The sequence below is a fragment of the Dipodomys spectabilis genome, unplaced genomic scaffold, assembly GCF_019054845.1.
Source record: "Dipodomys spectabilis isolate Male_0828 unplaced genomic scaffold, ASM1905484v1 ptg000069l, whole genome shotgun sequence".
In the NCBI taxonomy this organism is placed as follows: domain Eukaryota; kingdom Metazoa; phylum Chordata; class Mammalia; order Rodentia; family Heteromyidae; genus Dipodomys; species Dipodomys spectabilis.
The window spans coordinates 15,349,021-15,370,514 of NW_024870746.1; the positions used below are offsets into that span (position 1 = coordinate 15,349,021).

Here is a 21,494-nt window from a genome sequence, read left to right on the forward strand (position 1 = left end):
TGGGGCTATTACAAATGGAGTTGCTTTCCTAATTTCAGCCACACTTTTCTCATTGTTGGCACACAGAAAAGCCATTGATTTTTGGGGGTTAATTTTATAACCTGCTACTTTGCCAAAGTTTTGAATCAGCTTGAGTAATTTGGGAGTGGAGTCTATGGGATTCTTTAAATACAAGATCATGTCATCTGCAAAGAGGGAGAGTTTTATTTCTTCTTTCCCTATTTGGATCCCCTTTATGTCTGCATCTTGTCTTATTGCTGTAGCTAGGCATTCTAATACTAGATTGAAGAGAAGTGGAGAGAGTGGGCATCCTTGTCTTGTTCCTGAGTTAAGAGGAAATGGCTTTAGTTTTTCACCATTGAGTATAATGCTGGCTGTAGGTTTGTCATATACAGCCTTTATTGTATTGAGGAATGTTCCATGGATTCCTAATTTTTCCAAAACCTTCATCATAAAGGGGTGTTGGATCTTGTCGAATGCTTTTTCTGCATCTATTGAGATAACCATGTGGTTCTTATTCTTGCTCCTGTTGATGTGATGAATAATATTAATTGATTTGTGTATATTGAACCAGCTTTGCATCCCTGAAATGAATCCTGTTTGATCGTGGTGTATGATTTTTTGGATGAATTGTTGAAGTCGATTGGCCAAAATTTTGTTGAGAAGTTTTGCATCAATGTTCATCAAAGAAATGGGTCTATAGTTCTCTTTCTTTGATGAGTCCCTGCCTGGTTTTGGGAGGAGGGTTATGATGGCTTCATAGAATGTGTTCGGTAGTGAGCTTTCTCTTTCAATTTCATTGAAGAGTTGGAGGAGTATTGGTGTGAGCTCTGCTTTGAAGGCCTTGTAAAATTCCGCTGTAAAACCATCTGGTCCTGGACTTTTCTTAGCTGGGAGGTCTCTTATTGCTGTTTCTATTTCAATGCTTGATATGGGCCTGTTAAGCTGGTTTAACTCATCTTGGTTTAGTTTTGGCATGTCAATATTTGCTAGGAAAAGGTCCATTTCTGTCAAGTTCTCAAACTTATTAGCATAAAGTTTTGAGAAGTATTCCCTTATAATGTTCTGAATCTTGGTTGTTTCCGTGGTGATGTTTCCATTCTCATCTCTGAGTTTATTAATTTGGGTGTGTTCTCTTCTTTTTCTGATAAGATTTGCTAAGGGTCTGTCAATTTTGTTAAGTTTTTCCAAGAACCAACTCTTTGTTTTGTTGATTCTTTCTATAGTTTTTTTGGATTCTAATTCATTTAATTCTGATTTAATTTTGATTATTTCTTTCCGTCTACTGGATTGGGGTTTATCTTGCTGCTCTTTTTCAAGGAGGTTTAGATGTGTCATTAAATTGTTAGTTTCAGATCTCTCCAATTTGTTGATGTAGGAGCTCAGAGCTATAAACTTGCCTCTGAGTACTGCCTTTGCTGTGTCCCAGAGGAGCTGGTAATTTGTGTGTTCATTTTTGTTTAATAGCATGAACATTTGAATTTCCTTTCTAATCTCTTCCATGACCCACTCATGATTCAGCAGTGTGTTGTTCAGCCTCCATGTGATACCGGACTTTCTTTGATGGCTTTTGGTGTTGAGTTCTAATTTTATTCCCTTGTGGTCAGAGAGAATGCAAGGTATAACTTCAATGTTTCTGAATTTAGACAAGTTTGCTTTGTGGCCTAAAATGTGGTCTATTTTAGAAAACGTTCCATGTGCTGCTGAGAAAAACGTGTATTCTGATGCTGCTGGGTGAAATGTTCGGTAGATGTCTGTTAAGTCTAGTTGATCTATGCAGCTGTTTAGATCTGCGGTTTCTCTGTTGAGTTTTTGCCGAGTTGATCTATCTAGTGGGGAGAGTGGTGTGTTAAAATCCCCAACAATTAATGTCTTTGGATCTATATGGGATTTGAGGGAAAGTAGTGTTTCTTTGATAAATTTGGGTGCTCCATTGTTTGGCGAATAGATATTTAGAATTGTAATATCCTCCTGAAGGAGAGATCCTTTAATTAGTATGTAGCGACCTTCTTTATCTCTTCTCACGAATTTTAATTTGAAGTCTATTTTATCTGATATTAAGATTGCAACTCCCGCCTGTTTATGGGGTCCGTTTGCTTGGTAGATTTTGTTCCAGCCTTTAACATTGAAAATGTGTTTGTTTTTACGGGCAAGATGTGACTCCTGCAGGCAGCAGATAGAAGGGTCTTGTTTTTTAATCCAACTAGACAGTCTATGTCGCTTAATTGGAGAGTTCAGTCCGTTAACATTAAGAGATAGGACTGAGAGGTATTTGGGAGTTCCTGCCATGTTATCCACCTTCTTGGGGGCTGCGAAAACTGGGTTCTTCCTATGGTTCTTGGATTCTCAGTTTGGGTGCAGTTTCTTGGCCTTTGTTGCGGTCTTGTTGGTTTTCTATGTGTAGGACATCTTTAAGAATCTTTTGTAGGGCTGGTTTGGTGGAGATGTATTGTTTCAATTTTTCTTTGCTATGGAAGGTTTTTATTTGGCCTTCAGTTATGAAGGAGAGTTTAGCTGGGTACAGTATTCTTGGTTGATAGTTGTTTGTTTTTAGGGCATGGCATACATCATTCCAGGCTCTTCTTGCTTTGATTGTCTCTGCTGAGAAATCTGAGGTGATTCTAATCGGTTTCCCTTTATAGGTGATTACCCTTTTCTCCTTGACAGCTTAAAGGATCTTTTCCTTGGTCTGAGTTGATCCTGTATGGATTATAATGTGACGGTGGGATGTCCTATTCTGGTCTGGTCTATTTGGGGTTCTAAAAGCTTCTTGTATCTGAATAGGCCTATCTTTTTGTAAAATCATGATAAATTCTTAAAAAATTCTTCAATACTTAAAAATAATCAAAATAGTTTCCCTCTTCACTGTTTTCTTATATTCTTCAGTTTGTCAATAGTATGCTGGTCTGCTGAATTAAAAAGTATCTTTTCTATCACTTTCTTGGTTTAGGGTCCAAACGAGAAGCCTAATCTTCATGCTTGAAATTTGCACATTTGGCTTCTACTGAGTTATGAAGAGAAATTATAAAGTGTGATTCCCAGCCTGCTGAATTTTAATGGTTTAAGTATATACCTTTCTCTATGTTATCAAGGACAATATTTCTTTTCCAAAATAAAGGAAAACAGGAAATATTGGGGTAATAAAGAAAATCCAGAAGAATTAATATGAACCACCTCTTTGCATAAGTAAAATGATATCAATGATTGCTTTGGTCAATCAATTGTTGGAGACTAGAATAGCTTCTTTCACACCCCACCTTTCTTACTCCACTATGAACTCATTGTTAGACATATAGCCCCAGTCATTTTCACTTCCTATGGCATTTGGGGAAAATGATCTTATCAAGTACATTCAAGATACTGAGAACTGTTTAAAGTACATATAGGGTCGATATAATTTAGGCTTTAGTTTTTAAAAAGCCTAAAAGTGCTGCATATTTCTTTTAAAGGATATCACACAATGTGATAACTTCTCTATGAATAAAATAATCAGAAATAAGCACACCTCGAATAAATGACATTTTCTAAGGAATGAATTCTATGTTACAGCTGAAATTGGTATGACAAAATCCATATACCTGATATATGCTCGAACTTGACATCCTCGAAACCAGCTCTGGATTTTAACTGCTGCATCGTTCTCCCATTTTCTAAAATCATTTACAATACTAAAAGAAATGGCAAATATGTCGTTAGTATCTAACGTAACTCTATAAGAATTCAACCTGTTAACCTTAATTTTTAATTTCTTCTAAAATGATAATTATAATTGAAATGTCACTTTAAATAAAATTAAAACACCAAATTAAAACATTCCAGCAATCATGAGCTGTATTTTAAAACTTAACCTTTCTCTGAGAAGGCATGAGCTTTCAACAGCTTTACTTTTTAATTTTTATAATCACCTATTTTGCAACTAATTAATTTGCCAGTAATTTTTAGTAGGAAATGAAAATGCAATGTGTTATTTTGTCATTATTTTAAAAACATAATTGTTTGTACTGTTTAAATGCCCCTTTGTATATATCATGCAAGACAGAGTGTTTGCATATTTAAATTGGTCATCAGTAAAATGAATTGCCTCTAACTAAAATGAATCTATCACAGAAAAGCTTTTCTGTCTAGAATGTTCAGAATGTCCATTTCAGTTATGGAAGGCAGCACAGACCATGGGATTTATAAAGACCTAAACAAACTTGATTCTCAGATTTTACTGAATGATAACAAGGAAGTAATTAGTCAAAACAGATCTCTACCCTATTTTTATGTGAGCCTTATCTTCTCTTCCTATTTGTTATAAGTACTATTGTGTAGACTAACTATAATTTACTGCTTTCATATAAAATTTTCTTTTAGAATACTAGTTGGAACAGTTAGAAATTTAATGAATAAAGTAGACAAAATGGCTAGATATTTGTTTCCTTTGAAAAATTCAGTATTGTTTTTCTGAAAAGGTCGTTTTGATTTTCATAATGTTAATTTACGCATATATGTTTCAGATAAATATTCAGTAGGTATTTAAAATAAAAACACTCCTAATGGCCGGGCGCCAGTGGCTCACACTTGTAATCGTAGCTACTCAGGAGTCTGAGATCTGAGAATCACGGTTCAAAGCCAGCCTGAGCAAGAAAGTCCGTGAGACTCTTACCTCCAATTAACCACTAAAAAACTGGAAGTGGTGCTGTGGCTCAAGTGGTAGAGCACTAGCCTGGAGCTGAAGAGCTCAGGAACAACGCCCAAGCCCCGAGTTCAAGCCCCACGACCTACAAAAATGAAAAAAAAAAAAACAAAACACCTCTATTGCAATGTAAAAAAAGTTGTCTGTGACTTTGAAAACCAGACAGGGTCCTATACTATTTTACAAGGTGTTGGCTATGTAGCTCAGGCTTTCACTGAAATCAACATCCCCTTTTCAGCCTTCTGAGTGTCTGCAGTATGTAACCAAATCCAGTTTCTTCCAAAGTTGACATCTGGAATAAATGTCAGAGCTAAGATTGAATTCTAGGTAGTCTGGATCTAGAAGCTGGGTACATTGTTTAGTGCCTGGGTGCTGTCCCTTAGCTTTTTTGCTTACGTCTGGCAAGGCTGGCACTCTATAATTTAAGATATAGCTCTACCTTTGCCTTTTTGGTGGTTAATTGAAGGTAAAAGTCTCAAGGACTTTCCTGCCTAGGCTGGCAATCCTCAAATCTCAGTAGCGATAATTACAGGTGTGTGATCACTGGTGTCCAGAAGAGAACAGAGGGAGAGACTGCTCAAAAATAAATAAGCTTAAGAGCTGAAACAAGTAAGTATTAAGCAATAAGAAATAAAACAATAAAAAATAAATAATAAAGCAAATATGAAGAGAGGAATGAAAAATGAAAGGTAAAAAGGTAAAATAAAAGGAAAGTAAAACAAAAAATGGCAAAGGCAGAAATAAAATAATACATATAATCACTTCCAAATATAATATTGCAACTTTGTGGTAGCATTAGTCTTCCTTAAATAAATTGAGAGCCTATGAATAAAACTTTATCCTCATAAGACAACTTAAATAAATCAATATGTCTGAACATAGACAGACAAAACATTATAATGTGAGAAAAAGAGGAAGATACAGTGTAACATTTTGTCTTCTTACATTATAAAAAGCATTAAAATTATGTACATGTGAATGCTTTCATAAGAAAAGTCTGATTCTGTACAGAGGAAATTAATGGAAGTGGTTATCTTAGGAGAATGAAATCTAGAAAGAGAAATTGACTTTATTAAATTTTGAATTCATTATTATAGTCATGTCATATTTTTATAATTAAAAATGGAATAAAAATTAAGTATTTGTGCAACTAAAAATGGAAAAAAGAAATAAACTAATATCATATTTAGAAGACAATGAAAAAAAATTCAAGTTTAAGGAAAGGAGACTTTTCTGGATGTAACCTTTAAGGAATGTGGTCCTTTAACAGAAGCAAGCACAGAAACCCTGGTTCAACCCCTAACTAGACCACTGATAGCGAAATAAGTTTGAGAATTTTTTTTCATCTAAATTATAGTTTCTTCTTTAAAACTTCAAAACAGCATATTATAGGCATATTTGCTGGTATATCATAAAAAGCCTAGATTTCATATATCATAAAAACCTCCAAGAAAAATAATGTTAAGCTAGCAGTAACCAGTGCCTGTGGTGCCAGCATTCAGGAAGCTGATACAGGAGGATTGCTGAGCTCAGTCTGGGCACATGAACCCAGTAATACCTTATTTCAAAGATACATACAGAAATACATTTTTTAAAAGGATAATATTTATATTGTGTTATCATGCAGTATTAATATCTCCGTGGGTTGTATAGAAAAACAAATCACAGTTTGCTAATATCTTACACAAAATATTTATTATAAACTCTGTTCTCTATTGAACATTAAATCATTCTATATTAAAATATAGCATGCAGCTAGGAAGGTGGCTCAGTGGTAGAGTGCTTGCTTTGCATGCATGAGGCCCTGGGTTCGATTCCTCAGCACCACATAAGCAGAAAAAGCCAGAAGTTGCTCTGTGGCTCAAGTGGTAGAGCACTAGCCTTGAGCTGAAGAGCTGAGGGACAGCTCCCAGGCCCAGAGCTCAGGCCCCACGACCGACAAAAAAAATAACAAATAAAAAAATAAATAAATAAAATATAGCATGCTATTCAAAACAGACATATATTGGCATATTCTATCTCTCATGTATAAGAGTCCAAACTATTCAAGCTAAAAACAATAGTAATGGTAGATAAAAATACAGTAAAAGTGAAATAATACACAAAAAGCAAATATATGAAAAATTTAGAAACTCAAGAGATTGGTCTTATGAAAAACATAGAAGAAGGGGGACCAAAAGAAACATCTTAATAGGTTCTCAAAGAACAGGCAACTATCTCAACCTGTGCACCTAAAACATCTGGTTATAACAGTCTCAGGTGTCTAAAATTCAATATATGTGAAAAATTCTTTTTTTCTTTCACACATACATATCCATTTTCTTACAATAGCAGCTTCCTTTTTCCTTTTTTTTTGAATCTTAGTAGCTTACATCAGAGATTGTGAAGCAATTAGCTATCTGTATTAGTTCTGCCTTCATATTTTTAAAGTAATTACAAACGTCTTATTTCCCAAATGATTTTTCCACTCTTCTCTCCAAGCTACTGCATGAATGATCTTTTGCAAACATAAATCTAATCAGGCATTTTCTTCTGGCTTGAAACCTTTTATTGGTAGCCCATAGGACATTCCAAGCCTCTGAGTAAAGTCCAAAGCTCTGGCAATGTCAAAGGTCTCCCTCCAAATTGTCCCTGTTCTCTTTCAGTACTTCTTCCTTTGCTAGAGTCATTTTGGTCCATTAGTTTCCTGAGTAGACCAGCAGAGCACAACTAAGTTGCTCCATCTCTGTGAAATTATTTTCCCAACTACAACTTCTATAGTACTCAAATTCTTCTTGCTAACTTTAACATTTTTATTCTTGAGTGCTGTGCTCACATATTATTAATATATTTATTCTCAGGCAGTTGAGCAAATATTATGAAAGGAAAAAGAAGGAGAGAGGAAGAAGAAAAGAACACGTCAAGTAAGCAAAGAAAATAAGGAATAAGACTGTAGTATTTTTGACATAATACTAAAAAATGTACAACTGTAAATACCAAAATTCTGACTGACACTGGAACTACACATCTTGAAAGTTTAGTGATTTCTGGCTCATAAAAATTTAGAGTGAAAAGGTCAGATAATGTGATGTCAGGAAAATGAACCCTTAGATGTGTATTTTAATGTTTATTTTCTTTCATGCATGTGTTTCTAACACATTTATAAGATTATCTCTTTGTTGCTTTGTTTTTTTTTTTTTTTTTTTTTTTTTTTTTTTTAATGATGGATGGCATATACTTTATTAAAAAGGCGATGTACAGAGGGATTATAGTTATTTAAGTCAGGTAATAAGTACATTTCTTTTTTTTTTTTTTTTTTTTTTTTTTTTGAGGTTAGAACTTTTATTATCTTTAAATAGTTGTACAAAGGAGTTGCTATTTAACAAAGCAGTTTATGAATACAATGCATCTTGATCAATGTCACCCCTTTCCACATTCTCACCTCCCCTTCAACCTACCCTTTCCCTTACTTTCCCCGTATTTTGTGTACCCAATGAATTCTTTTTTTTTTTTTTTTTTTTTTTTTTAAATTTAATTTTATTTGTGAACATACTGTACAGAGGAGTTACAGTTACATGGGCAGGATAATGTGTACATTTCTTACCAAGCATTGCAGCCTCCTCCTTTGTTTATCCTTCACATCCCTTCCCAGCCTCCCCCCTCCCCCCCTAATCCCAATCCTTCTCCTTCCTCCCTCCCCCCAGCCCCCCCCCCACCAACATTGTAAAGTTCGTTTTGGACATGACAACTTGTACTTCTCATTGTTGCAACAGGTCCACCTGTATCCTTAAACAACTGGTTTTTCCCCGTCTCCTCCACAAGTTATACTGACATCAAATATAGTGAAAGCAAACTGCTTTCACTATATTTGATGTCAGTATAACTTGTGGAGGAGACGGGGAAAAACCAGTTGTTTAAGGATACAGGTGGACCTGTTGCAACAATGAGAAGTACAAGTTGTCATGTCCAAAACGAGCTTTACAACGTTGGTGCGGGGGGGGGGGGGGGGGGGGGGGGGGGGGGGGGGGGGGGGAGGCGGGGAAGGGGGGAAAGGAGAAGGATTGGGATTAGGGGGGGAGGGGGGAAGCTGGGAAGGGATGTGAAGGGTAAACAAAGGAGGAGGCTGCAATGCTTGGTAAGAAATGTACACATTATCCTGCCCATGTAACTGTAACTCCTCTGTACAGTATGTTCACAAATAAAATTAAATTAAATTAAAAAAAAATTTAGAGTGAAAGGTATAAAATGCAGAAAAAATGAAATGGAGTCCAGTTGTTAGATACACATATACTACAATTCCCAGAATTTAAGGGAAATATATCAAGAAAGAAGACTATGATTTAGTCTAGTTGCAGGGTTTCAGGATCAGTTTTCTTTCAAAGTCTTATTCTAATCAATCACAAGGGGAAACAAATTAAAAATGTCATTTATATTAAACATGGCAAAGATACAGCAACACAATATCCAGCAGGCAACTCAAAGAAAACAGGCTTCAAAGACAAGGATATTTAACAGGGCTAATTTAAGTAAAATTCATGAAAATGAGATGCTAGTTCTTATGATAATTAAATGTTTAATTACCATTACCATGCAATGTGTCTACTAGATTTCAATCATTTTAATATGATCTATTGAAATTACTGAAAATATTGCTTTTCCTTCCCCATAACAATCAACATGTGCCTTGACAATGTAGAAGGAAATATGAGTAGCTCCATCTAATACTCCTTTGGAAATAATCTATTGGTTAGAATATTGACTATTAATACATTATGAAGTTACCATCTACTTATAACTGTCATTAGAAATGCAGAAGATAAGCAATCAAACTCATTTTGTTTTGAGTTTGTTTTTTAGTCTCTCCTGTTGACACCAGTTAAGTGGAAAATTAATCTCTTTTTGAAGTGTTACATTAATGTATATAAATATAAGCACATATCAATAAGAACTATATATCACAATGTAAAGGAACACTAAAACTTAATTAGCAGCTAACTTACAGCTAAGCTTTAACTTATGTGCTCTGATTTCTACATACATTCTTCTTTTTTAACTGCTTAAAAATGAAAAATTTAAGATACCTGGGTTATCACTGAGATGCTGAATACTTACGCATATGTCATGAACTGTTAGACATTTTATGTTTAACATGAAGAATGTGGGTAACACTTTATTTTAATGGTATAATAATTAGTTCCAAATTACAATGAAAATCCTATAGCAGTGAATAAAATATGACATCCACATGAATTTGAAATAAATTTATTATGATCAGTATTATCACAATGAATACTAAATGAATTAATAATGATGAAAGACCAAAAGTATTACCAGGAATGTAATAAAAATCAAGAAAAAAATAATAAGTTTCCAGTCATTTTATCATCAACTAGAAGAAAGTACTATAACCCCAGATAACACTACATTCTTGGTGTCATTAGTGGTCAAAATTAACTGACAATAAATAGAAAATATAAAGAGAATTTGTGGCTTAATTTCATTCCAGTAATATGCAAAAATGCTTTTTATATAAAAAACTGTTCTTGCTTTAACCTATGTATATTAGCTATGTATAAATATTAGATAAAAAATGTAATACCATTACTGGATGTGTGTAACTACTTTAAGAAACTGGACAATTCCAGTATTCATAGCCGTGTGTTATCAGAAATGTTGGGGTACAAAATGATTGCTTTGGATATAATCTATTAAGTTTTCAGTATTTCAAGCCCAATAAAGGGAGATAATACATTTAATCTATATTACCCTTTGATTATCACCCATGTGCCAAAAAGAAGCACTCAATTCAAGGAATAGGACTTTAGATCTATGGTCTACTTTTTGTCTTTCACTACCTGTCTTCGTTGTTCTTCTCAACTCAGTCAATAAGGATGGCAAATATGCATGAGATCAAGTAGAAATTATCATAGTTCCTTATTTTAAAATATTTATGTTATCATCTTCCCTCTCAGTTCATTTCCTGAACAAATTAAGTCCTAAAGCCATTGACAGCAGGCAAATAAAGTAGGTGGTTTGTTGCATAGAGGGTGCAGGATGAGAGAGCTCCACATGGGGTAGGCTCCACAATCTGAGCTTAATATGGACTATATTCCATGAAGAGAAGGTATGGCTTGATGAGGTCAGAGAAGGTGAAGAAAGGTCTACATATGAAGTAGCCAACACAGATCATCAGAAATAGATCAAATAAGTACACAAAATAAAAATAATAGGGGCCAGGTTTTGTTGTTGTTTGCTTGTTTTGTGCTTTTACTTTAAGAATAGGAGAGAAGTCAGGTATAGTATTTCAAATCTGGTGTCCCCAACTACTCTGGGAACTGAGAAAGGGGAGGATTTTTTTGAGGGGGGGGCAGTTGTGGGGCTAGAACTCTGGGCCTGGGCCCTGCCTGAGCTCTTCAGCTCAAGGCTAGTGCTCTACCACTTGAGGCACAGTGCCAGTTCTGGTTTTGTGGTGGTTAATTGGAGATTAGAGTCTCATGGGGATTACAGGCATGTGCCTGGCTGAGGGGCTGTTTGTTTGAGTTCAAAACTTGAGGACTAGCTAGGGCCACATATAAAGATTATCTTTCAAAAAAATTAAAAACAGAAAAAGAGGAAGAAGAAAAATTAAAATGAATCCTATGGTGCTAAATTAAGAGTTGTCAGTGAGAACTCATGGATTTTAGTAGATATATGACTGACATAATATAGATGTAAAATGTGTATGAACACACACACACACACACACACACACACACACACACACACACACAGAGTTCCCTGTCAGGCTCCAAGAGCCGCAACACCCAATAGGAATTTAGTTTTACCAAAAGGAGAAGAAAAATCTCTGCTGAGAAATGATGGATCAGAACCAGAGCAAGAAAAGTACAGATGAACCTGGACTATTTTCTTGTGTCAGCAAGCCAAGAAGTGTTACAGAAGAAAGCCCGGAGTCCCTCCCCTGGTCAAATCTGGGACATCTGAAGCATGAATAAGTAAGGATAAGACACTATTAATTACAAGGGAAAGTGAAGAATATTCCATTGTAGAGTCTAGTGGACACACGTTAAGCAATCCAAATGGATGCCATCACTAATGGGATAGCATCATATAGTATCTAGTAGGAAACTCATGAGATCCCAGCATTACACAAGTATATGATATTCCTGACAATAATGGGTAACTCACTTCTAATCCTGAAGAAAACAGAAAAATCCAAATTGAGGATTTACTCATCTAGAATCTTCAAAGGACTGAGAATCTTCAAAAGTGTCAAGGTCATAAAAATAAAAGATCGAAAAGGTTTTCAAACTCAGGATAACTACAAGAGAAAAGAGCTGGGTTCCAGTAGCTCATACTTTTAAGTGTAGATACTCAGGAAGCTGAGATCTGAGGATTGTGGTTCAAAGCCAACCACCCACAAAAAAAGTATGTGGGATTCTTATCTCCAATTAACCACATCCGTGGTTCAAGTGTAGAGCACAAGCCTTGAACCACAGCTAAGGAAAAGTACTGAGGCTCTGAGTTCAAGCCTTGATACCAGCACACACACACAAAAGAAAAAGAAAAAGCAGACTCCTTTGCTACAAATACTATTGGGTTACACCTTAGTTTCTCTTTAGGTTCTGTTTAGGTTGTTCATTCAAAAACCATGAGGGGGTTATGGGAAGTTGGCTCAGTGGTAGAGCGCTTGCCTTGCATGCCTGAGGCCCTGGGTTTGATTCCTTAGCACCACATAAGCAAAAAGAAAAAAAAGCCAGAAGTGGTGCTGTGGCTCAAGTGGTTAGAGCGCTAGCCTTGAGTTGAAGAGCTGAGGGACAGTGCCCAGGCCCGGAGTTCAAGCCTCACGACTGACAAAAAAAAAAACAAAAACAAAAAACTATGAGGGAAGTCAGGCACTGGTGGCTCACACCTGTAATCCTAGCTACTCAGGAGGCTGAGATATGATGATCACGGTTCAAAGCCAGACCAGACAAAAAAGTCTGTTGGACTCTTATCTCCAATAAACCAGTAGAAAACCGAAAGTGGTGTTGTGGCTCAAGCGGTAGAGCGCTCACTATGAGCTGAAGCACACAGGGACAGCACCCAGGCCCAGAGTTCAAGCCCCACAACAACATCAACAACAACAACAACAACAACAAAAATATTAGGAAAAACGGCAAAGCCTGAATGGGGTCTAATAGGTAGGTGGTAGAAATAAGCTCATGTTAATTTCTGACAATCCTATACAGGATTTCTATAACTGTCTCTGTAGAATTTTTAGCCCTCTTCCCCTACAGCTGATTCCTCCACATTCATCTAAGTAAATTTAAAGATTTCTAGCTATATTTCTGCTTACTTTTCTAAAAAATTATAAATGGTTTAAAACTATTTCAAATGATATTTAATTTTGGTTTATAGAAGAAAATTTGACTTGAATTTTGTCAAGAACTACTAAGATACCAGGATACTAAGATACTAATAAAAGGAGGGAGAGAAGAAGAGAAGAAAATAGGAAAACAGAAGCAAAATGCCATATCCAATTTAAAGTTAAAGGTTACTTTATTATTTATTTTATAGACAGAGATTATGTCAGTCCACTGCTGAAAAATCTGATATAACTTCCTGTATTGATAAGAGTAAAAGCCAATATCCTTATGATAGTTGAATAATTCTAAATGTTTTGGCCTACATTCTACCTTCTATAACCTCCTCACTCTGCTCTGGTAACACTGTCCTCTGACACATTCTTGAAAATTTCTGGTTTTTGATTGCACTGTCATGACATATCTATCTAGATGCCAAATTATTCATTCTTTTTGTAGATTAGATTTATGAACAAACATCACCTGATCAGGAGCTTCTTCAGATGCTTTATACAAAACAGCATCTTGGTTCACTGTGTTTACCTTACCTTGTTTTATTCCTTCTGACATTTATAACACTTGTAAGTTTAAGATTTGCTTCCCTCATGATTTTTTATTGCCTGATTTAACCTCATATTGAGAACAGAATAGATTGAGCTAATCAGTGACTATGTTATTCACAATTATAGTATTGAGACTTTTACTAGAATATATTAAGTTCTTAGGAGAAATGTCAGAAAAAATTCGTTTAATGTTTAAACTAATGTATACATAGGAATTATGATAAACTAAATTTAAATGTAGCTTTGAAAAGGGTGATATGTGCAAGGTTTAAATATCAATCACAATAATGAAAAGGACTCATTGTACCTTTCTTAGATGTGTGTGTGTGTGTGTGTGTGTGTGTGTGTGTGTGTGTGAGAGAGAGAGAGAGAGAGAGAGAGAGAGAGAGAGAGAGAGAGAGAGAGAGAGAGAGAGGGGAGGTGGGGGGAGAGAGTGAGTGTATTTGGGCACTGTTCCTTAGCTGTCACCAAAGGCTGGTGCTTTACCAGTTGAGCCACAGTTCTACTTTTTTAATTAATTAGAGATGAGTCTTACAAACCTTTATGCATGGGCTAGCTTTAAGCTATGGTTCTCAAATCTCAGTCCTTTCAGGAAAGCTTTGGTTAAAAGTGCTTTTTTTTGCAATTAGACATAATGAAAAATAAGATTAAAATGATAGCAAGTAGACTTTAAGGGTGAAAAATTAACTTGGAAAAATCACCTATCTCATTACTTAGCAACATATATTCTCAACAAAGCTTTTTTTCATCACCAGCCTCATTTTAGTGCCAGCTATTAGGTAGCACCTTGTCCTTATCTTGTTACCAATATTGAAGAAATCATTGAAAGAAATGTTAGATGTTTCCCTTACTATAATTATAATCTTTTAAGTGCCTAAATTTTATACTAGGCTGAGAGTATCATGGGGGATGGAACTTGTTTCACTGATATATTTTTGTCACAAATAAATGTGTGGCCACATATTCTCAATGAGTGATAAACAAACAACTGTTATGATGAATACTTCATAGCTAGCTATTTTTGTATATTTAAACTAAAACAATGATTGGTTGATTTTTAGTGGAGTTATTTAGTGAATAATTATTGTTGAGCTAACTTGTTAGGGATCTGGATAGAATTACTTCTCTTACACTTAGTACAAGGTAAAATACTATATATAGGTTTAATGTTCTGTTTCTGTCATGATTTTTTGTTGTGTGTTATATCTTCAATATTTAGAACAGTATCAGGAAACTGAGAGATACTGAAAAATGATAGAGATAAAAGAGATCCTGTTTTTGCTTCTAGCAAGAAGTGAGGTGCAATTCAATGTGTTAAGAGGTTCACAGTTATAATACATTAGATGAAATAAATGTTAACTGCTCAGCAAGATTTTTGTTCAGTGTTCAGTCTTTGCACTGTATTCTATCACAGTATTCTTTGAAGTTGGAAAGAGGCTACTGTTTAAATGCACCTCCTCCTAGGCAAGAAGTGTGGGAATAGGAAAATAGCAAATGCTCACAGTGTCTTCCTTGGCCCTCTTTCATTAATTATTAATTGATACATTGGTACTGATTATCTTTTTACATTGATTTAGATACTTTCACTTTAAGATAAATGAGTACTAGAATAATTGTGTTCTATCATGTTTGTGAAACCACAGGGGCTCAAATTCCTAAGAAGACAGGGGACATGGGGACACACTGAGCTCATGGAGCTGGACAGCTTGAATGATACCAACCAGGCCTCTGGATCTTCCACAGGGAGAATAAAAAAAGATTTCCTAAAATTGTGGGGAAATGACGTAGAAGAAAAACGAATCACTTTATGATTTTATCTATGCCCAGCTTTTCCTTAAATGATCTCAACTGGAGGATGCACGGCCTTCCTCCGTCTACACTCGCCTGGGATTGGTAGAGTTCTTTACCCTTAACTGTTGGCAGCTACTTCAGGGAAGATCTGGGAGAAGGGATTCGTAAATAGCAAGCTCCCGCTGCAAAACAAGTGGCTTTCCACTCTTCATGACTTACCTGTTCCTAAAGTAATACTGATTTCCTATAAACGACGACCGAGCCTGCAGCCGAGCTAGAGTGGCCATGGCCGCCAGGCCAGGAATGGGCCCCGGTGTTTCTGTCGGTCTCCATGACAACCGGGCGACACCATGGCCCAGTTCCAGGCGGGGGTGGCCTTTTGGTGCACCCTTTTTTTCCTCTCGCCGCTTCCAGGTCTTCAGATGACTGGGAAGAGAATTTCCTGTGCTTTCAAAAGTCAAGTTTATTCTCGTCACCCCGTCTAAAGGGAGTATCTCTAGTCAGAAAAAGAAGTGGGAATGTGTATGGTGGTGGGGTGTGTGTGGGGTGTGGAGAAGTAATGGTTGCTTCCAACTTCCGGTTCCGTCTCCTGGCAGCTTCCGGAAGCTCCTCTCAAAATGCTGAACCGCTCTTTGGAACGGGCTGGGGCTGAGGTAGTTGGCGTCAGTGCTCGGGCTTGAGCCTCAAGGCCAGGCTCCTGGGTGTCGTTAATGTTCGGGGCCACCGGGCGCCAGCCGAACGGAGCTCCAGCCGCCGGGAACAGCTGGTGAGGCTGGGCCCCCCGGAAGGGGTGTGATGGCCGGCGGGCGTGGGGTGTGTGCGGGGTGGGGTGTGTGCGGGGTGGGGTGTGTGCGGGCGTGGGGTGTGTGCGGGGTGGGGTGTGTGCGGGGTGGGGTGGGGGGGACCTCTGGACCTGGGCCGCACGGGGAGAGCGTGCTGATGGACGCTCCGAGACGCGCGGCCTGGCTTCCTCCACCGGTGCTTGGGAGGCATTTGGGTGTGTACTAAAGATGTGTCAATGCCTGCCCTTACTTGTCTGACGTATTTGGGAGTTGAGCTTGCTGTGCTGGCGAGGGTTTGATCTCCCCCTGAACTGCTGACCGGGGTTCGAGACTGGAATACTTTTATCTGAATGCACAGTTGACTCTTCCACACCCATACCTGAACGACCAGGTTTGCAGTAAGGTTCCTGGAAGATGGAATCCCAGAAATCCAGAGTTCTGGAATATCAGTGATGGAAGAGACAGCAATCTTTTAGTCTCCTACACCCCTCCCACCCCCCCACTTTGGTCCAAATGAGATGAGTATGTGTGTTGCCTAAGGACTTAAATGCCAGGAGTTAAGTTTGGGGCTTGACCGTATCTATAGTATCAATCACCTCACCAGTGACACGTTAGAATAACATACTGTTTTTAACATGTCAAATCACTTTCACAAAATACACCCTATTCTTGTATCAGCTCTGTGACACCAGAGTATATATCATAGGCAGAGACGACTTCAGGTGAGTTGTCCAACGTTGCCTTGCCCATTTTAATTCTGGAACTAGAAGCTGGTATTTGGAGTTCGCCAATCCTTTTTCTTCCAATCCTTTTTCTTATGAGTATGCACAATATAATCTGTGAGACAAATAAGGAAATTTACAATGACGGTCCTTGAAGTTATGACCAGTGGGTGAAGGAAAGAGCTCTATTCTCAGATTTTGCTGAAATGAAACTTGAGGAATTCTAGTGGTCAGTAATCTTTAATAAAAACATTGCATCAATTACAAGATTTAAAAGAATATCTTACTCAGGTTATTTCAAGTTGGCTCGGGTGATTTTATAGTTTATAATTTGGTTAAGCTACTTTTAAATACAATTTTCAATGAAGGAGGGCTCATGAGCCATTTTTAATGGTATAATTAGCTTAAGAATAAAAGACAAAGTTTTTAAGTACTTATTTTTACTTGTTTTGATGGTTATTTGTACTTGTGTAACCATTACACCATACGAGATAGAGAATTTTTCCACTACCCTGTCATTATCTGTGGAGTGTAGGCATCTAATGATTCACCAGTTAGTATCTTGAGAACGGAAGTAGATGAAATATGCTACATAGATTGTTTTTCTCTTATCATGGTTATATTGATTAGTAGGGTGACTGTTTTCTTTTTAAATGACCCTCTTAACTCCTTGCTCTACCTGTACTTCATATTCTGTTTCTTCCTGTTGGTTTGTTTGATCCAAGATTATCTTTCAGTTAAGGATCAAAGTAACAGGCAATATGATTTGGAGAAAATTCCGTTTTAGTAGAGGGCCTTAGCATTCTTATTTATGACAGACTAGAAAACTTTGCACTATCTGGTAATTTGCACCTACCTTCACATTTACTTAAAACTAAAGAGTGTCTAGGTTGTTATTGTGGCAGAAAGTATGAAATGTAAATAAAACTTTAGCCATTATGTTTTTCTTTTGTTATATTATTTGCTCCTTTATTTAATCTTTCATTGATTTGTTTATCCTAGATATTTGTTTTAAAACATCTATTACATATCATGAAGTATGGTAGGTACTATTAATTCAGTAGGTACTAATAATTCAGTTTTTTTCTCATTCCTAGCCTAGGAATTGAGGCTAGTCAGTATTTATTAAGCAGTAACATATGTGAGCAATAGATAGGATGTTTCTTATCCTACCATAAGTTGCATAGGATACTAGAATGTTTGTTGATAAGAATTAGAATATTTTTTAATCTAATTTTTTTATCTTATTTGATTGACTCATTTAGGCAGTTTTAAAATCAGTTATTTATATTTTGAAAACAATTAGAAGAATAAGAAGCTTTGAGTGAGTCTTGAAGCCATTAAATGAAGCAAACAAAAAAATGGTCTTCAAGCATAAATAATGAGCTTGCCTTACCACATCATTAATTTGCAAAGTAGAATTAGACTGTTTCCTTCCCCTCCCCCCAACAAATCATCATGATTAGAACAGGAAGCTTCCTGAGTGCTCCTGTGTTAAGAAAGTAGGAGCTGCCAGAAGTGCCTACAATTGAACACAAGTCAGGGAGCTTCTGCTCTCCTTTTAGAAATGAAATTTTATTTGGTGGAGAAGCTTTTTTAATTGGGAAGTACTTTTTTTTTTTTTTTTTTTTTTTGGTCCAGTCATGGAGCCTGAACTCTGGGCCTGGGCGCTGTCCCTCAGCTCTTCAGCTCAAGGCTAGCGCTCTACCACTTGAGCCACAGCACCACTTCTGGCTTTTTTCTTTTTGCTTATGTGGTGCTGAGGAATCAAACCCAGGGCCTCATGCATGCAAGGCAAGCACTCTACCACTGAGCCACCCTCCCAGCCCCTGGGAAGTACTATCTTTTTTAATCCCTTTTTTCTTGTTTATAACTATATATTAAAGTAGGTTAGATATTTCCCCCCTCCCACCACTTGGGAATTTTGGATTCCGGTTTTAGTTTAATAGGATTCTTAAGGAATCCATGAACTTCCTAAAATTGTATAAAACAGCTTTGCATATTTCTGTAGTCTCCTCTTCTCTGCTATTCACAATGCTTCCTGACCCAAAGACGGTTGAAGGCTTTTGCTTTTAGTATGGTTAACTTTAGGATCCATAGTAAAATTACTTTAAAAGCAGAGTTGTTATTATTTTTGAGGCATTGTTGAAAGATGAAGTAACTTCTCTCAACAGTATGTACCTGCTCTTATATACTTACAAAATCCCTTAGGGATAAAAATTGCCCTTCTTTTTCATGATGACTAAACAGAATCAAAAAATAAGTAAATTGTCCAAGTCTTTTAACTAATGAATGAATGAATAAAGACTATAGCTTGCAAATTCAAAACTTGGATTTTTACTTGGATTTTCTACTTTTCCTACCAGTGCTTTTTTCTCTAGAGAGTTCAACTTTATATTTATTGCCTACTGTTAATATAAAATCCCAATAATTTACATCTTTTATAAAAAGATACTTCCCCTACCTCTTTCTAAAGGATACTGAAAGGTTATTTCTGATTAATAGTTTACATATATAGGTCAAGGAATTTCTGCACTAGTATAAGTTTAATGTTAGGATTTTCATTTCCTGAAATGGCCTTACCCTACAAACATATAAAAAGAAAATTTCAGTAGTATCTCTCTTAATGAATTACTAGATTACAGTTCATTTTGTGTGTGTGTGTGTGCGTGTGCATGTGTGTGTGCGTGTGTGTGTGTGTGTGTGTGTGTGATGGAGATTGAATCTCCATTGATTTTTTTTTTTCAAGACAATTGCTCTGCCCCTGAACCACAATCCTAACCCACACTGTTGATAAATATTTATTTTGGTAAATAACAGTATCTTTAAGGAAGGAAGTTTATAGCAGAAATTTGAATTAAGATAGTTCTTATGGATCATGTGTTTAATCATAAAGGTAGCCCATGTAGCCCTCAGTGTGGAATCTTTAAGGTTTACCATTTGTATATTTAGTCGCCCATTGTCATAAAGCTGTACAATGGCTTTATGTTGCGTTCTTAGAGGATCTTAATATTTCCTAATATCAATAAAAGGTAACATAATGTAGAAATACCATGTAATTTTATGACTGCTTTCCTAAAAGTGCATGGGAAGTCATAATATACATAGTTCTTCACTGTGTACTTTAAAAAAAAACAACCAGTATTGGAGATTTGAACTTAGGGCTTTGTATTTGCTTTGCACTTGTTCTACCACTTGAATCACTTTGCTAGTCCTTTTTGTTTTGTGTATGTGTATGTATATGTGTTTTTGTTTTTTCTTTTTTAGATAGGTCTCAGTTTATGCCCAAGTTTACTTGGATGATGTTCTTCCAGTTTGTGCTTCACCACAAAGTTTAGGTGACTGGTGCATGCCATTGACATTGGTCAAGATGGAGCTCTTGAGAATTTTTTTGTTTTGTTTTATTTTTGCCCTGACTAGCTTCAAACCATATTCCCTTTTCTATTTCTCAAGTAGCTAGGATTACAGGCAGGCTTGAGCCACTGCATCTGGCTTCATTGTCTATCATTGAAATTGTATTTATACAAAGTCTAATCCAGGAGATTTCTTTAAGTATTTAACAAGAAAATAAACATGTACTTACAGAATAGGTAATTCACATTTTGCTCTCCACTAATAAAAACATTTAGCTTGAGAATCCCAACTTTGAGGCCAACGTGGGTTATGCAGTGAGTTTCTATTTAAATTAGTGAGCAAAAAATAACTCTTCTCGGGCAGTCAGTCAGCTTCCATCTTCTGGTAAGCAATAAGGTAGAACTAAGGCAGGTTCCTAATGCTTCTTAAACCAAAGGCCTTTAAAGGGATCCCCTAATAGTATATTGTTCTCTTCATTAGCTGATATTCCTGATGCTTAAACATTTTTTTTAGGATGACTTTTTCTGAAATGATGAGAGCCTGGTGATGAAGAACCCAAGGTCAATAATTCAGTGGATATTTACTATTGCCTAGAAAAAGACAAGCAAATTTGACATTTGACCAAAATTTTGTTAAATAAAATGGCTTATCAAATCTTAGGTTGATCAGACAGGTTATAATTTTTCAGCATAGTCAATTACCACCTGAAAAAACATGCAGGTATGTTCATTCCCAGTTTACAGTTTCCAAATTGAAATAAATAATAGTATGTCAGTTTTCTTCAGTATTATTCCTAAGAAAACAACTATATTATTAGTGAACCGTTGTTATAAACATTTTATTTAATGCTTATTATTACTTAAAATATTTCCAGATGAGTTCCAAATGAGAGAGGGAAGGAAGGGGAGACATGATTCAAAAAGAATTGTGTTCATTATCTAATTCATCTAACTGTAAATTGACTCAACCATATCAATAAATTTAAAATTTTTTACATATAATTTTTTTGGAAAAATAGCAGAGTTGGACTATTCTAAAGAAATTTAATTTCTTTGTACTTTTTGGTTATATTTTGTTAGAATGTTAGATATAGCAATCTTTTTTTTTAAATGAAAAAACTAGAGTGTCAGATTTTAGTGAGTTAAATGGCATATAATTAACAAAATTAATGTTAAGACCACCAATTAAGCCTGGCTTGTTCATGTCAGCCTCTAATAGCAACATATGAAAAGTTCAGACTGGAGATTCCAGATGTGAAACCAGCTTGGACTATGACAAGACGC

The 21,494-nt window shown here is 36.1% G+C and overlaps 2 protein-coding genes across 5 annotated transcripts in view; one reads left to right on the forward strand and one right to left on the reverse strand.

Annotated features, from left to right (window-relative positions):
• Window positions 1-15,653, reverse strand: part of Spata17 (spermatogenesis associated 17) — a 143,903-nt gene extending 128,250 nt beyond the window's left edge. The window contains exons 1-2 of the mRNA XM_042682093.1: window positions 15,573-15,653; window positions 3,579-3,668 (exon numbers count right to left, since the gene is read on the reverse strand). Of these exons, the coding sequence (XP_042538027.1) occupies window positions 3,579-3,668; window positions 15,573-15,640 (158 nt within the window). The 5' untranslated portion in view covers window positions 15,641-15,653. The remainder of the gene's footprint in view (window positions 1-3,578; window positions 3,669-15,572) is intronic.
• A 306-nt stretch (window positions 15,654-15,959) lies between these two features.
• Window positions 15,960-21,494, forward strand: part of Gpatch2 (G-patch domain containing 2) — a 140,008-nt gene continuing 134,473 nt past the window's right edge. For all 4 annotated transcript variants that reach the window (XM_042682036.1, XM_042682037.1, XM_042682039.1 and 1 more), the window contains exon 1: window positions 15,960-16,119. In XM_042682036.1, the coding sequence (XP_042537970.1) occupies window positions 16,064-16,119 (56 nt within the window). In that variant the 5' untranslated portion in view covers window positions 15,960-16,063. The remainder of the gene's footprint in view (window positions 16,120-21,494) is intronic.